Source organism: Anomaloglossus baeobatrachus, chromosome 10 (assembly GCF_048569485.1).
Source record: "Anomaloglossus baeobatrachus isolate aAnoBae1 chromosome 10, aAnoBae1.hap1, whole genome shotgun sequence".
NCBI classification, from domain to species: Eukaryota; Metazoa; Chordata; class Amphibia; order Anura; family Aromobatidae; genus Anomaloglossus; species Anomaloglossus baeobatrachus.
The window spans coordinates 90,703,098-90,720,499 of NC_134362.1; the positions used below are offsets into that span (position 1 = coordinate 90,703,098).

The 17,402-nt window shown below is 45.9% G+C and overlaps 1 protein-coding gene across 1 annotated transcript in view; it reads right to left on the minus strand.

Annotated features, from left to right (window-relative positions):
• The window catches only part of KIF18A (kinesin family member 18A), a 222,103-nt gene that overhangs the window by 59,625 nt on the left and 145,076 nt on the right, over positions 1–17,402 (minus strand). Inside the window, exons 13-15 of the mRNA XM_075325411.1 lie at positions 11,484–11,648; positions 8,237–8,358; positions 4,003–4,241 (exon numbers count right to left, since the gene is read on the minus strand). Of these exons, the coding sequence (XP_075181526.1) occupies positions 4,003–4,241; positions 8,237–8,358; positions 11,484–11,648 (526 nt within the window). The remainder of the gene's footprint in view (positions 1–4,002; positions 4,242–8,236; positions 8,359–11,483; positions 11,649–17,402) is intronic.

The window sequence follows — 17,402 nt, forward strand, 5'->3', positions numbered from 1 at the left end:
ACTGAGCCCAACCGTTAAGCACGTCAGGGGGGGGGAAGGGTAACGCGTGTCAATAAGGCGCTTAGTAAGCGCTTGTCCGTCAAGTTCTGTGCTACTGGACGGCCCCTCTGGAGTTAGAGTGATCGAAACACGCACTCCTGATGAAGTCGGGGAAGGTTCCCAGCGGGCCCGCTTAGCCTATCATAGGCCGCGGTCCGTGACGGAGTTCTCACTGTGGGAACTGGGTGTTACCCCAGGATGTTGTACCGACTCAGAGGGGCCCGGGAGCGATGAACTCACAGCTCCCTGGCCCTGTGGTATCGGTCTGGACTGCAAGGCTTCCAGTATCCTAGCAGACCCCCTGTCCATAGACTGAGTCCTGTGATGTGAAAGCTATTCAGAGATTTGCTGATTTCATCATGCAAACTCTGTCGCTGTTATCTGTGCAGTGCCCGTAATATAGCCGCACAATAGGTTAAAATAAGCCAGTGCCTTGGCACCCTTACTCTTTAAGAGCAGACAACAGCCTGTCGTCCGCAGACCAAAAACAAATAATGCTGCCGAACAGTGAAATCATATACCATATAAATAAACATACATACATACATACATACAATATTATATATATATATATATATATATATATATATATATATATATATATATATATATATATATATATATATATATATATATATATATATATATATATATATATATATATATATATATATATATATATATATATATATATATATTATATATATACATATATACATACATACATACACACTGCGGCACCAAGGGGGGGACAACACCTGAAAAACTGGTGCCCCCCAGTGCTCAGTGAGGGGAAAGGAGGATACCAACGTATGCTCCAGCCCTCCCTGCCGACGTCCAGTCGGCCGTCCCGTCGTTACCCCTGACTGGCAGGCCCCAGAACGGGAGTATATGGCACTAGGCCGTAAGAGCCAGGAACTAAATTTAAAAACGCGGCCGGCAGACATGGCGCGGTCGGCGCGGTAGTCCCAGTCTCACAAACCAGTCAGCAACCGCTGCGGCGTTTGTAACACAGATGCTGCATGCACTGTCCCTCAGGGGACACAGAGTACGTTATGATGCAGGGCTCTGTCTGCGGGAATCCGGTGGTCTATAGTGATCAGTGAGGGGGGGGCGGAGGACAGCGAGGTGTGCTCCAGCCCTCACTGTCGGCAACATACCGACCATCCCGCCCTTCTCCCTGACTGGCAGGCTCAGGGGCGGGAGTTTAACACACTAGGCCGCAAAAGCCGGGAACTAAAGTAAAAACCGCGGCCGGCAAACAGGCACGGTCGGCGCGGTAGTCCCGGACAAAAAATGCACACCGCAGTCGCAGCTGCGTCTGAGGCCAAGGTGCTTCATGCACCGTCCCAACGGGGACACAGAGTACCTGTAGATGCAGGGCCATGTCCCTGACGATACTCCGTCTCCTCTCCGGCAGGGGCTGCGGATGTGGCTTGAAGCCACCAGATTCTCTGCCCCGGGTCTCCCTCAGCTGCAGCCAGAAGTTGCTGAAAAACATGGCTGACGGCGTTCTCTGAGGAGGAGGGAGGCGTGGGCGTAGTCACAAAAAAGTGCGGGAATCTGGTGCCCCAGCGTGGGTAGTGAGGGGGGCGGAGGACAGCTCAATGTACTACAGCCCTCACTGTCGGCGTCATACCGACCGTCCCGCCCTTTTCCCTGACTGGCAGGTCTGGGGGCGGGAGAATCCCATACTAGGCCGCAAAAGCCGGGGACTAAAGTTAAAATCGCGGCCGGCCGGCAGTGCACGGTCGGCGCGGTAGTCCCGGACCCATACGCACGCCGCAGTCGCTGCAGCGTCTGGGCCCAAGGTGCTTTATGCGCCGTCCCAACGGGGACACAGAGCACCTGGAATATGCGGTACTAGGCCGCAGAAGCCGGGGACTAGAGTTATAAGCGCGGCCGGCAACAAGCGCGGTAGTCCTGGCGCACTAACACGCCCAGCAGTGCTGCAGCGTGTATGACACAAGCGCTATATGCGCCGTCCCCAAGGGGACACAGAGTACCTCACAGTAGCAGGGCCATGTCCCTGACGATACCCAGCTCCTGTCCAGCAGATTCCCCAGGGGCTGCGGAGGGAGCACGGTCCCAGTGTCTGGAGACAGATTATGGATCCCACTTCACCCAGAGCCCTGCAGGGATGGGGAAGGAAAACAGCATGTGGCTCCTGCCTATGTACCCGCAATGGGTACCTCAACCTTAACAGCACCGCCGACCAGAGTGGGGTGAGAAGGGAGCATGCTGGGGGCCCTATATGGGCCCACTTTTCTTCCATCCGAAATAGTCAGCAGCTGCTGCTGACTAAGTTGTGGAGCTATGCGTGGAGGTGTGCCTCCTTCGCACAAAGCATAAAAACTGAGGAGCCCGTGATGCACGGGAGGGTGTATAGCAGAGGGGAGGGGTTACACTTTTTAAAGTGTAATACTTTGTGTGGCCTCCGGAGGCAGAAGCTATACACCCAATTGTCTGGGTCTCCCAATGGAGCGACAAAGAAATTCAGTTTTTTAAAGTTTGTCATCATATGTGGCTGTGAATATTTCCACAAATACATATGCTTTGACCGTGATATTGCAGCAATGCAAAGTCATGTAGATGCTTGGTGTACAGGGCAAAGGACCAGTTACTATTGGTTTTTGGTCTTGAGTTATATATGGGCAAAGTTAGGCATAAATTTTATGCGACACGTTTTACAAGCTACTTTGACACAAAATTGCGGCCAAAATAGTTTTTTTAATAGCCAGAAATAATTTTATCGTGTCTAGCAGCAAACGTTGAGCTAGTATGCCAAATTTCAGCATCATAGCCATTTTAGAACTCTAATGGCTATGTGCCAAAGTTTGCAAAATCCTCTTAGCTGAAGCCGCAGGCTTGGTGGACCCTCCAGTGAAAGGTCAACAGTGCCCAATGTATTTGAGATCTGACCCTAAAAAATTTACAGAAACTCTTTTCAAACATACATGTACATCCTTATAAATTTTCAGCAAAATCGGAGAAGGTCGAGTGGGGACCACTGGTCCACTTGACACAGATGGATAAATAAATAAAATACAAAGCTTCTCCCATACTTTTCAATGTTAAACACGTACAGCACACTGATGAGACATGGATGTCATCTGTGTGTTGTATGAGTTTATCACAGATCCATAGACTTTTATTGGCCTTTGTCATCTGTGTTGCTGTAAAAGTTGGCTATGTCTCCTCGTATTTTTACCGTAGGAAATATGGGTACATGAAACTTCAGGATTGGCGAGCTTCACTGCAGTCAGGTCTCCACTGATCAGAAAATGAAGGCATTTCCAAAGAATATGGCATGACTTCCCAGGAAGGGAAAACCCCTTTAATATTCTAAATAATCCACCTCGCAGCTCAGATAATTTTCACATGAACATTTGAAGCGTGAAAACACTGAGAACCCAATATTGACGTTTATTATGCCAGCCTTAATATATTTGGTGTCTCTTATTTCTGCACGCCCCCTTTTTTTATAAGCACATTCTACTTACTGAATTCAGTGCATCTCGTCAGCGGCGTACAACTTGCTAGAAATATTACTCTAGTCGATGACTGGAGTAACATTTCTGGCATAAGAAACCCCAACACTTGATGAATATGAACGGCAGTTGTAGCCATGGCCTGTTCTGCCTCCCTCCCAGCTATAACCATTTTTATAAAGCTTCTTTAACGTAGAGTGAAAACTGCAAAAATGTTGAAATATTTTGGAGCAACATCAAGATGTGTAAAAATTCTGCAACTTTTCAAGATATTTTACTTGAGATTTCTGACATTAACACTTTGATGTATCGGTCCCTCTGCATCTATAATAATGGACACAACAACAACTGTTTGCTGATGGCATCAGAGTAGCAAAAGACGTTTGTTTTTACTCTGTATAATAGTGTTAAAGTCCATACTCTAATTTACTGCTAGTGTAGATTCATTTTAACAAGAGTATCAAAATCTTACAGCATGGGGTCGTCTGTGTGAGGGACAGGTGAGGAAAGGACAGAATTGTTGTAATATCTGGTAAATCCGTTTTGTTTCCGTCGCCAACAATTGTCTGGTCGGCCCACACGACGGCCTTCTCTCTCTGGACCAGGTGCTGGACTTCCTGGAAATCAGACTCCACAACTGCATCCACTAACCCAGCCTGATGTAATATGTCATATTGCCTCCGGAAGGCGGGCAGAACTGCATTGAGCAACCTGGAAAAACAAGAAGGAAAAGTTAGGAAGAGGATGTATATTTTTTGTCATTGTTCAGCACAACAAGTAAACTAGCTGCGAAAGCAGTGCTGAAATAGGACCATGTAACACTGAAGGGGATGCCCTGAAATAGGACCATGTAACACTGAAGGGGCTGTCCTGATATAGGACCATGTAATACTGAAGGGGCTGTCCTGAAATAGGACCATGTAACACTGAAGCGGCTGTCCTGATATAGGACCATGTAATACTGAAGGGGCTGTCCTGAAATAGGACCATGCAACACTGAAGGGTCTGTCCTGAAATAGGACCATGTAACACTGAAGGGGCTGCCCTGATCTAGGACCATGTAACACTGAAGGGGCTGTCCTGATATAGGACCATGTAATACTGAAGGGTCTGTCCTGAAATAGGACCATGCAACACTGAAGGGTCTGTCCTGAAATAGGACCATGTAACACTGAAGGGGCTGCCCTGATCTAGGACCATGTAACACTGAAGGGGCTGCCCTGATCTAGGACCATGTAACACTGAAGGGGCTGCCCTGATCTAGGACCATGTAACACTGAAGGGGCTGTCCTGAAATAGGACCATGTAACACTGAAGGGGCTGTCCTGAAATAGGACCATGTAACACTGAAGGGGCGGTCCTGAAATAGGACCATGTAACACTGAAGGGTCTATCCTGAAATAGGACCATGTAACACTGAAGGGGCTGCACTGATCTTGGACCATGTAACACTGAAGGGGCTGTCCTGAAATAGGACCATGTAACACTGAAGGGGCTGCCCTGAAATAGGACCATGTAACACTGAAAGGGCTGCCCTGAAATAAGACCATGTAACACTGAAGGGGCTGCCCTGAAATAAGACCATGTAACACTGAAGGGGCTGCCCTGATCTAGGACCATGTAACACTGAAGGGGCTGCCCTGATCTAGGACCATGTAACACTGAAGGGGCTGCCCTGATCTAGGACCATGTAACACTGAAGGGGCTGCCCTGATCTAGGACCATGTAACACTGAAGGGGCTGCCCTGATCTAGGACCATGTAACACTGAAGGGGCTGCCCTGATCTAGGACCATGTAACACTGAAGGGGCTGCCCTGATCTAGGACCATGTAACACTGAAGGGGCTGCCCTGATCTAGGACCATGTAACACTAAAGGGGCTGTCCTGAAATAGGACCATGTAACACTGAAGGGGCTGTCCTGAAATGGGACCATGTAACACTGAAGGGGCTGTCCTGAAATGGGACCATGTAACACTGAAAGGGCTGTCCTGAAATAGGACCATGTAACACTGAAGGGGCTGCCCTGAAATAGGACCATGTAACACTGAAGGGTCTATCCTGAAATAGGACCATGTAACACTGAAGGGGCTGCCCTGATCTAGGACCATGTAACACTGAAGGGGCTGCCCTGATCTAGGACCATGAAACACTGAAGGGGCTGTCCTGAAATAGGTCCATGTAACACTGAAGGGGCTGTCCTGAAATGGGACCATGTAACACTGAAAGGGCTGTCCTGAAATGGGACCATGTAACACTGAAGGGGCTGTCCTGAAATGGGACCATATAACACTGAAAGGGCTGTCCTGAAATAGGACCATGTAACACTGAAGGGGCTGTCCTGAAATAGGACCATGTAACACTGAAGGGGCTGTCCTGAAATAGGACCATGTAACACTGAAGGGGCTGCCCTGAAATAGGACCATGTAACACTGAAGGGTCTATCCTGAAATGGGACCATATAACACTGAAAGGGCTGCCCTGATCTAGGACCATGTAACACTGAAGGGGATGCCCTAAAATAGGACCATGTAACACTGAAGGGGCTGTCCTGAAATAGGACCATGTAACACTGAAGGGGCTGTCCTGAAATAGGACCATGTAACACTGAAGGGGCTGTCCTGAAATGGGACCATGTAACACTGAAGGGGCTGTCCTGAAATGGGACCATGTAACACTGAAAGGGCTGTCCTGAAATAGGACCATGTAACACTGAAGGGGCTGTCCTGAAATAGGACCATGTAACACTGAAGGGGCTGTCCTGAAATAGGACCATGTAACACTGAAGGGGCTGTCCTGAAATAGGACAATGTAACACTGAAGGGGCTGTCCTGAAATAGGACAATGTAACACTGAAGGGGCTGTCCTGATAACGGACCATGTAACACTGAAGGGGCTGTCCTGATAACGGACCATGTAACACTGAAGGGACTGTCCTGATAACGGACCATGTAACACTGAAGGGGCTGTCCTGATAACGGACCATGTAACACTGAAGGGACTGTCCTGATAACGGACCATGTAACACTGAAGGGGCTGTCCTGATAACGGACCATGTAACACTGAAGGGGCTGTACTGATAACGGACCATGTAACACTGAAGGGGCTGTACTGATAACAGACCATGTAACTCTGAAGGGGCTGTCCGGTCTAAATCCACAAGTCTGCAGTCCTGCTATGGGTGACTTTATATGTATGTGACTGCGGACTTGTGAATCCTGACATTACACACACTGTGAGAATTCTGTGGTGTCAGAGTCGGGAATGGCAATCACGTGGCCACAATTATGCCATATGCAGAATCCGAGTCACAATCTAATTAGAAGTGTGCGGCCAATACACTTGCATGGAGCATGGCCGAGCACTTCTAATCAAATCCTGGTCTGGAGCATATCACATACTCGCAGCCACGTGACCGTCATTCCTGGCTCTGACACTGGCGAATTCCCACAGTACACAGTGCGTGATGTGAGGATTCACACAGTGACTGCAGACTTGTGGATTTCGACTGTAAAACCCCTTTTTGGGTTCATGTTTATTGGCAGTCAAATGTCCAAAGTCCATGTGTTACTACCTTATGTGTACTGTGGGGAGTTTAACTTTAGTAGCAAATGTTGAATTTTTTTGCCACTCTATAAGTGATGCGTGTTACACTAATCCTAAATGTTGCAATGTGCATGAATCTCATTATGAATTACTAGTCTAGCATATCATGGTGAGCTCCTTATGGATGGAACACTTCCATGTATCTGCACACTATAGGATATGCAGGGCATGGGATTACCTACAGACTATAGCATGTGCACACTATTGGATACGCAGGGTATAGACAACCTGCAGACTATAATACGTGCACTCTGTTGGATATGCAAGGTATAGACAACCTGCAGACTATAGTACCTGCACACTATTGGATATGCAGGGTATAGACAACCTGCAGATTATAGCATTTGCACACTATTGGACGTGCAGGGTAAGTGCGCAGCTTTTGTAGTGAGTAATGGCTGGACAGGTACAAGTATTCACAAAGATGGGTACAGTCAAAGCCCCCCAATATGAGAAGTTGTCCATGGTCCTCTGATTTCAGTGTTACATCATATAATGGTATATTTCCCTAAGGCTATGTGCGCACGTTGCGTACTAGCCCTGCAGAAATTTCTGCAGCGATCTGAAGAGCACACGTGCGCTTCAAATCGCTGCAGAAAATGTCCGTAGAGAAAAAAAAAAAGCCGATTCCATGCGCTCTGCCTGCAGCTCCTCCCATAGACAGAGCGGGGGCTGCAGGCAAAGCGCACTGAAGAAGTGACATGTCACTTCTTAGAACGCAGCGCTTCGGGCAGCAGCCGAAGCGCTGCGCTCTAAGACGCCACGTGCGCACGGCTCCTGCACAATCTCCATAGACTGTGCAGGGGACGCAGGACGCATGCAGTTACGCTGCGCTACAAAACGCAGCGTAACTGCATGTATTTACGCAACGTGCGCACATAGCCTAAAGGTGGAGCTGCATGAAAATTGAACAGCTGCTAATATATTGCCAGCACCAGGGTGACTTGTGAACATCATATTTTGAGGAATTCTTAGATTTCAAACACGGACTAATCATTATGTGCAAACTCTTAGATTCTGTTCAGCTAAACTTCAAAAAAGCCGATTTAAGCATTTTATTTTTTTAAACATTAACCTAAAAAGGAAAAAAAATGCACCTACTTTTCACTGTATCTATATTCTCTTTCTTGAAGAGACACAAGAAGATTCATGTTTTCAATCTGAGCTTTTAAATCTTTTACATCGAGCTTTAAGTGGCAACACTGTAAATCTTTGGAAAGCTCCTGAAATAGAAAATAAATAAAAAACGGTAGAGTGTTTTCCTGCAGACTGGAGCAATGCGTACATCAACTTCCAGGCACACATTTATCAGGGAGAGATTATAAAATGCCCAACTTATTCTAGGCCTTTACAATTAACTACTGGTAGCCATACATTATTAATGAAAATGTCACAGGAGCTATTTATAGCAAGGGATCATGGCTACTTTGCAAGAGAAGCTGATGAAATATTAACAAGTGAAATCTGTGAAGAATCAAAAAACATCGGAAATTCTCTTAAAATAGAAATATTACAATACGGAAACTCTGTGTGTCGTACGCGCCCTACTCAAAAGGTTTGAGGCCACAGAAGAAAGGAACAGATAATAATTGATAGGAAAAAAATAGGAAACTGTATTAATAGATAATAGTGATGTCAAATAAGAACGTCAGCGATATAAAAAGTGTGAACATGAAACCTGAACCCACAAATGTCACACAGACAAATACATTAGAACATGTCCATACTGAAACATGGCAGCTTCAAAGAGCACAATGCATTCACATTAATGGGCCCGTCTCCCTGCTACAATCCCTTTTTACAAATGAAGTCTACATGGCAATCCGCTAATTCCAGTAGCTGCAGCCCCTAAAACCTTGCGGTTGTACACAGCCACAGCCAGGCCACCAGAACGGCAGGCGTCTCTTGCTACAAGTTCTCAGGTCTAGCCAAATGGATGTCCGCTCAATGATGTCCATATGCTTGAAGATACAAGGGTGTCCGTCTCTGAAATGGCAACGCTACTGTGCCGCCCCCGTGCCAGCAGCCGGTCGCTGCTCGGGCCCGGGCCTTCAGGGGAGGTGGCTTGAGGGACTCGCGGACACGCCGAATAAATGGGGGGAGGGACTTAGATATACGGGCTAGGCAGTAGTAAGTTCGTGACGCCACCCACGGTGTGTGGTGAGGTGGGACACCACCGCTGCTGTTATGGGGCACCCGGGGGAGATGTTGTGCAGCAAGTTATTAACCCCTCCGTGGGCAGAGATGGTGGCCCCGGTGGCTTGGTGCAGGGGATAGCGACCGCCGGAAGTGTTGGTGTACTCACTGTTAATAAACCACACAAGTCTCTGGTAAACCAAGGTGATGGTGGCTGGTGCCGCAGCCGGTTGCATTCAGGTCCCCCACCCGACTGGTGGTCTCTATCCTTTTCCTGCACTGCTTGTGTAAGGTGGACTTTCCTAGTGTGATACTCAGGAGTCCGGTCCCGGCTGGATGTGGCCTAAGGAGCCGTGCCCGCAGACGCTGGCCCGTGGCATCTATGGGCCCTGGCAGTGACCTCTTATCCCTATCGGTGGGCTGTTGTCTTCTATGAGGGACTTTGGGTGGGACAGGACCTCTAGTCCTGGCCTCAATCGGTGAATTAACCAGTCTGCTTGGTTCCGGTTTCTGGCTTCAGGGTCCAAGTACCCCTCTTTGTGCTACGGTTTCCGGGTCGGTTCCCCGTGTCGGTACCGGCGGGCTACAACCCTGTCCCGTTCCACCTCGGTTCTGCCGAGCAGTCTTCCCGTCTCCTGCTGACGGAGACCACCGTTTGCCTCCTAGCCAGTGGCACCTGGGCTCCTACCCTGGCACCGTTCAACTTGAACTCTCCTGCTGGAGCAACACTTAGCTCCAGCCCACACTCCTCTCCAAACTGGATCTCTCCAACTGCTTGCTTTCCCGCCCCAGGCTGTCTAGACCCCTGGGTGGGCATGTCCCAACCGCCTGGTCACGCCCACTGGTCTGTATCTTTCCCTAAGGGGGCGGTGACTAAGGTTTCTGGTTGGCTGTGTGTTTCCTAGTGAGGGAACGGTGTAATGCATGGGGCCTATTTGTGACTACCTGGTTTTGCCAGGGCGTCACACTAATGGATACTGCTCTCAATAAGAGCCGGGAGAACAGCCCAGCTAGTAGCTGGTGTGATGGCAATGTTAGTAGAGTAAGACGGTTAATGGCTATAGGGGATTCTATAATCAGGGCGATGGACAGCAGAATTAGCTGTCAAGACTGCCTCAACCAAATTGTTTGCCATCTCCCTGATGCCAGGATTCAGCATTTGATAGAATAGGTTAAATCACTGAGGTTGGAGACGTTCCAGCTGTTGGAAATAGAATAGAATAGGTTAAATCACTGAGGTTGGAGACGTTCCAGCTGTTGGTCCATGTAAGAAACAATGACAGGATAAGTGGTAGGTGGATGACCATTAAGAAAATTAGGCTGCAACATAATACTAAAATGAATAAACATATAAAAGTACATAAATAGCCCATACAAAAAAATATAGTCAAAAGTCGTTTCATGTTAAGACAAGACAAGGGGCACTCCCTATATCTAGAGAAAAAAAAAAAAACAACGTTTACTCTCCAGAGACTGGCCTACTTTACCACAAGAACTATTAGGGTATGTGCACACCATTAGGACACCCTGCGTCCTGCATGTAAGGCATCCTGTCCTGCAGCGCTGCGAGTGTTCTCTGCAACGTTTGGGCCGCTGTGGTCTCTTTGTTTTACCTGTGAAGAACACTCGCGGCAATGAATTGACCTGCTGCGACTAGGAAATCCACACTGCATGTCAGTTTACGCTGCGGGAAAACCAAACACACTGGGCATGGGATTTCTATAAATTCATCCACTGTTCTTGTACTGTACAACACAGCATTTTCGACACAGCGAAAACACGTATGCATCATAACCGATGTGAACCCCGATTGTGGGCACCCAGCCTTAAACAGCTTATAATAAAAGCTGGGCACAGTGGTTAACACCAATAGTAAAAAAAAAAAAGTCTTAGATTTCTTAACACAAACTTCTATGTAAAATGTATATTATTCTGGGTGTTTATTTACACTTGGGAGCAGGAAAGAAAGTTGCTATTTAGTCAGACTACATCATATATTATGGATGCACCTATACCCCTTCCTTCTATCCTTTTTTGTCCATCAGTTGAAAAAATTCCACAAGTGTCCAATAAGTTCAACCAACAGCTAACCTTTGTTATTTTCATTATGCAACCAAATTGTGAGGTTGCCGTCAACATTCAAAAGAGATCTATACAATTGACTAGAAATTACAGTAAAATACTGGTCAACCAGCAAAACCTCGAGTATTACCACTGGAATCTGTTTGTCTGGACCGAGCAACTTCATCTCACTTTCCAGGCGATGTAGCCAATTGGTGTTCTCCTCGAAACGTTTGATCTCTTCTTGTTTTCTCTTCTCTAGAACGCCCTGTTTGGTCTTCAAACCCTCCAGTCTGTGATCCCTCTTCAGAGTTGCCTAGAAGATAAACGACATTAAACTACAATGAGTTTCCAAAGACAATACCTCTCCAAAAGGATCTATTCTGCATTTCACATAGTATTGGAAATCTATACTTCAGGCTTACTAGGAACTAGTATCTACTAACAGTTTTGAGAAGATCCCTAAACACACATTTGCAGCTTGGCAGTAATGTGGATAACTAGTAAGTTAGCTAAAGTGACTGTCCTTGAGTGTCATTTTCAGCACATTCTTAGCTGGGAACTTTTCCATTTTCCTCTTTCTTTTCCCCCAAAGACTAATTTTTCAGTCCGAATAACATAAAAAAGCTACAGTTTGGGAGATTGTTTTTACAGTATTCAGTATGTGGTAAAGAACCATATTGCCAGGTCAATTAAGTCAGAACAATTCCAGAGATACCAAACTTCATATTTGCTTCTATATACAGTCATGGCCAAAAGTTGAGAAAAACAACAAACTTTGTAAAACCCAAACATGTGTCTCTGCTTTAAGATCTTTTATCCAGATCTCAATTCTAGTAAGAACCTGTGGTCAGTCCTCAAAAAGTGGCTGAACAAACAAAATCACAGAAATAGTGATAAACTCAAAGCACTGATCAGAAAAGAATGTGCTGCCATCAGTCAGGATTGGGCCCAGGAGCTGATGTCAGGACAAAATGGTAGAAGCCTCGAAAAATAAGGGTAAACATTGGAAATATTGAGTCTTTTCAGAAACGTTATGATGTATTTGTCAATCAACAGTTAAAAACCAAACAGACAACTTATGCCAGAGGTACAAGTATCACTTCACATCTGACTAAAAGACCCAGATAGAGTCATGGCCAAAACTATTGGCACCATTGAGGTTTTCCAGAAAATGAAGTATTACTCTAAGCAAATTATTGCAATTATACATATTTTGTTATACATGTTTATTTTGTGTACATTGGAACATCAAAAACAGGGGGGGGGGGGTAGAGCAAATTGGACATAATTTCATACAACATCCCAAAAATTAATAGGACAAAATGGTTGGCATCTTGCCAAAATTGTGGGTAAATAACTTTGTTTCAAGCAAGTGATGCTAGTTTAAACTCACTTGTGGCAAGTAACAAGTGTGGGCAATGTGAAAATCACACCTGAAACCAGATACAAAGGGAAGAAGTTGACAATCTTTGCATTGTGTGTCTGTTTGTCACACAATGCACGGAGAAATAAAAAAAAGACTCGAGAACTAAAATTTATTGCAAAATATCAACACTCTCAGGTGACAAGTCCATCTCCAGAGATCTTGATGTTCTTTTGTCAATGGTTTTCAATATAATTAAGTTTACAACCCCATGGCACTATAAATCTGCTTGGACATGGACGATTGAGAAAAACTGCTGAAAAGTTGCAAAGCAGGATAGTATGGATGGGGGATAAGCAGCACCAACCAAATCCAAAGAAATTTAAGTTGTCCTGCAGGCTCAGGGTGCATCAGTGTCAGCACAAACTATTTGTCCACATTTGAATGAAATGAAATGCTATAGCAGGAGATCCAGGAAGACCCCACTATGGACACAGACAAACAAGCTAGACTGCAGATTGCCAAAATGTACAACCCCTGGCAAAAAATATGGAATCACCTGGCTCTGAGGATATTCATTCAGTTGTTTAGTTTTGTGCCATGTCTGTGATCTGCTTTTTTTTTTATTTTTTAAACAAAAGTAAAGTCATTTCAAATGTCAACTTTCTGGCTTTAAGAAGCACAAAAAACCCCATGAAAACATAATGTGCTAGCTAGCCAGTAACTGTTACTTTTCAAGACCAAACAGGGGGAAAGATTATGGAATCACTCAATTATGAGGAAAAAATTATGGAATCACCCTGTAAATTTTCATTCCCAAAACTAACACCTACATCAAATAAGATCTACTCGTTAGTCTGCATCTAAAAAGGAGTGATTACACCTTGGAGAGCTGTTGCACCAAGTGGACTGACATGAATCATAGCTCCAACACAAGCGATGTCAATTGAAACAAAGGAGAGGATTATCAAACTCTTAACAGAAGGTAAATCATCACGCAATGTTGCAAAAGATGTTGGTTGTTCACAGTGAGCTGTGTCTAAAATCTGGACCAAATACAAACAACATGGGAAGGTTGTTAAAGGTAAACATACTGATAAACCAAGGAAGACATCAAAGCGTCAAGACAGGAAACTTAAAGCAATATGTCTCTGTCGCGGGCGGAGGGGACGCGCTCGCCACGCTCGGATCCGGGGCTTCTGCTGCTCGGTGGCTCGAGCGGTGGGCCGGACCCGGGGACTCGAGCCGCGCTCATCACCCGTGAGTGAAAAGGGATAGTTTGGGTGGGGGAGATTGTTCGTGACGCCACCCACGGGACGTGGTGATGATGGCACCACCGCTGCTGGTGACGGGTATCCCGGGAGAGATGGTAGGGAGCAGCTAGGATGTTGTCCCCTCCGTGGGTAGGGGGTTGGTAATCCCGGGGCCCGGTGGTGTAACAGGGAGGCTGGATGGCTGGGGTGCAGGGTTGCAGGGACAGCGCAGCGCGGCGCGGTGCCGGACGGCACTGGTGTACTCACTCAATCACTGACAGTCTCTGGTAAACCAAAACGGCCGGATGGACGGGTCCCGCAGTCGGCTGAAGTGTTGTTGTGCTCTCCCCGGACGGCTGATGTGGCTGTCTTTCCCTGCACCTTTTAGAATGTTCCGACTCCTGTGGTTGCCCACCGGTAGTCCGCTCCCCGGCGTATAGGTGCCATAGGAGCCAGTTTTGCCCGCAGGCGCTGGCCCTTGGATCTCTAGCCTGTGGCGGTGGCTGTATATCCTCACGGTGTGGACTGTTGCCTTCTGTCGGGACTTGGTTGTTGGGAAACCCCTGGGGTTCCTGTCACACTCGGATTTGACTATTGTTGGTGGCTCCAAGCCTGGTCGGGGTTCGATGGCCCTGCCTGTGTGCTTAGCTTCACTCCGCTCCCCGGTTTGGTACCGGTGGGCCACCGCCCAACCCCGGTCCTACGGCTCTGCAGAATTCCACTAACTCCTGCAGACGGCCACCACCGTCTGCCAAACTTGCTGTCAGTGCCTGGGCTCTGACCCAGACACTTGCAGTTCGTGTCCACCTACTTTCACCTGCAAACTCTGACTTTTCCCGCCTCCAGGCCTGTGAACTCCTCGGTGGGTGGGGCCAACTGCCTGGCTCCGCCCCACCTGGTGTGGACATTAGACCTTGGAGGGAGGCAACAAGGGTTTTTGATTTACTGTTGTAACTGTCTAGGGTGGGGGGTGTGTATGTTGGTATGTATGTGACTACCTGGCTAGTCCAGGGCGTCACATCTCCAAAACAGGAAATGCACAATAAAACAAATTAGGAACGAATGGGAGGAAACTGCAGTCAATGTCTGTAACCAAACTGTAAGAAACCGCCAAAAGGAAATGGGATTTACATACAGAAAAGCTAAACAAAAGCCATCATTAACACCTAAACAGAAAAAAACAAGGTTACAATGGGCTATGGAAGAGCAATCGTGGACTGTGGATGACTGGATGAAAGTCATAGTCCGTGATGAATCGCGAATCTGCATTGGGCAAGGTGATCATGCTGGAACATTTGTTTGGTGTTGTTCCAATGAGATTTATAAAAAGAGGACTGCCTGAATAGAACATGTAAAATTTCCACAGTCTTTGATATGGGGCTGCATGACAGGTAAAGGTACTGGGGAAATGGCTGTCATTACATCTTCAATAAATGCCCAAGTTTACATTAAAAAATTGTTTCAAAGAACTGAAGTCCTTTTAATGGCTAACTGAAAAGATGGTAATAATAGCAAGCTTTCGAGACTACTCAGGTCTCCATCAGGCATGGTAGGATGACGAGACCTGAGTAGTGTCGAAAGCTTGCTATTACCATCTTTTCAGTTAGCCATTAAAAAGGTATCAACCACTGAGGACTTCAGTTCTTTTAAACAATTTTTTATCTCTACTAGCTAACACGGTACAAAGATATATTTTACCTGCATCAAGTTTACATTTAAATTTTGGACACTTTTCTTATCCCATCAATTGAAAGGATATTTGGGGATGATGAAATCATTTATCAAGATGCTAATGTAGCCTGCCATAGAGCAAAAACTGTGAAAACTTCCTTGAAAGACGACACAAGGTCAATGACATGGCCTGCAAATAGTCCGGATTTCAATCCATTTGAAAATCTTTGGTGGAAGTTGAAGAAAATGGTCCATAACAAGGCTCCAACCTGCAAAGCTGATCTGGCAACAGCAATCAGAGAAAGTTGGAGCCAGATTGATGAAGAGTACTGTTTGTCACTGATTAAGTCCATGCCTCAGAGACTGCAAGCGGTTATAAAAGCCAGAGGTGGTGAAACAAAATACTAGTGATGTATTGGAGTGTTCTTTTGTTTGTTTGTTTTTCATGATTCCATAATTTTTTCCTCAGAATTGAGTGATGCCATAATTTTCCCCCTATTTGGTCTTGAAAAGTAACAGTTACTGGTTAGCACATGTTTTCATAATTTTTTTAAGTGTTTCTTAAAGCCAGAAAGTTGCCATTTAAAATTACTTTAGTTTTGTGCCATGTCTGTGATCTGCTTTTTGTTTGTTTTTTTTTTTTAAACAAAAGTAAACAACTGAATGAACATCCTCAGAGCCAGGTGATTCCATAATTTTTTGCTAAGGGTTGTATGTGAGTAAGCCAAAATCCTTCTGGTCAAGCTTCCTGTGGACAGATGAGACCAAGATAGAGCTTTTCGGTAAAGCACATTATTTGCGGTTTACCGAAAATAGAATGAAAAAAAAAGCGCAGTACCTATAGTTAAATATGGTGGAAACTCAGACATTTTGGGGTTGTTTTGCTGCTTCTGGCACTGGGTGCCTTGACTGTGTGCAAGAGATCTTGAAATCCGAAGATAACCAAAGGATTTTGGGTCGCAATGTAGTGCCCAGTGTTAGAAAGCTGGGTTTGTGTCCTGGGTCATGAATCTTCCAGAAAGATAATGACCCAAAACATACTTCAAGAAGCATCTAGAAATGGAATGGAACAAAGCGCTGGACAGTTCTGAAGTGGCAGCAATGAGTCTAGATCTAAATTCCATTGAACATCTGTGGAGAGATCTTAAAATTACTGTTGAGAGAAGACTCCTTCAAATATGAAAGACCTGGGGCAGTTTACAAAAGAACAGTCCAAAATTCACTTTGAGAGGTGTAAGAAGCTGGTTGATGGTTTTAGGAAGCAACGGATTACAATTACCGTATTTTTCGGACCATAAGACGCACTTTTTTCCCCCGAAATGTTGGGGGAAAGTGGGAGGTGCGTCTTATGGTCTGAATGTTGCTGCGGGGAATGAGGGTGCTGCGGTGGAGCGGGTCATCGGGGGCACGAGCAGGCTGTAGCAGCCTGCCGTGACCACGTGGGCCCGCTCATTACATTATATATTTTTTAGTTAAAATTTTATTTTCCTATTTTACTCCTCTAAAACCAGGGTCCATCTTATGGTCAGGTGCGTCGTCTTATAGTCCGAAAAATATGGAATGTATTCTCAAAAGATGTGCAACCATATATTAATTTGAGGGTGCCAAAAGTTTTGTCTGGCCCATTTTTGGGTTTGTGTGTGAAATTATGTCTAATTTGCAGTTTTCACTCAGTCTTTTTTTGTGTTGCTCCAATACACAAAAAGGAAATAAACATGTGTAGTGATGGGAGAAACCGAACTGTTAAGTTTGAGGACGGACCGAACACACAGTGCTCGTG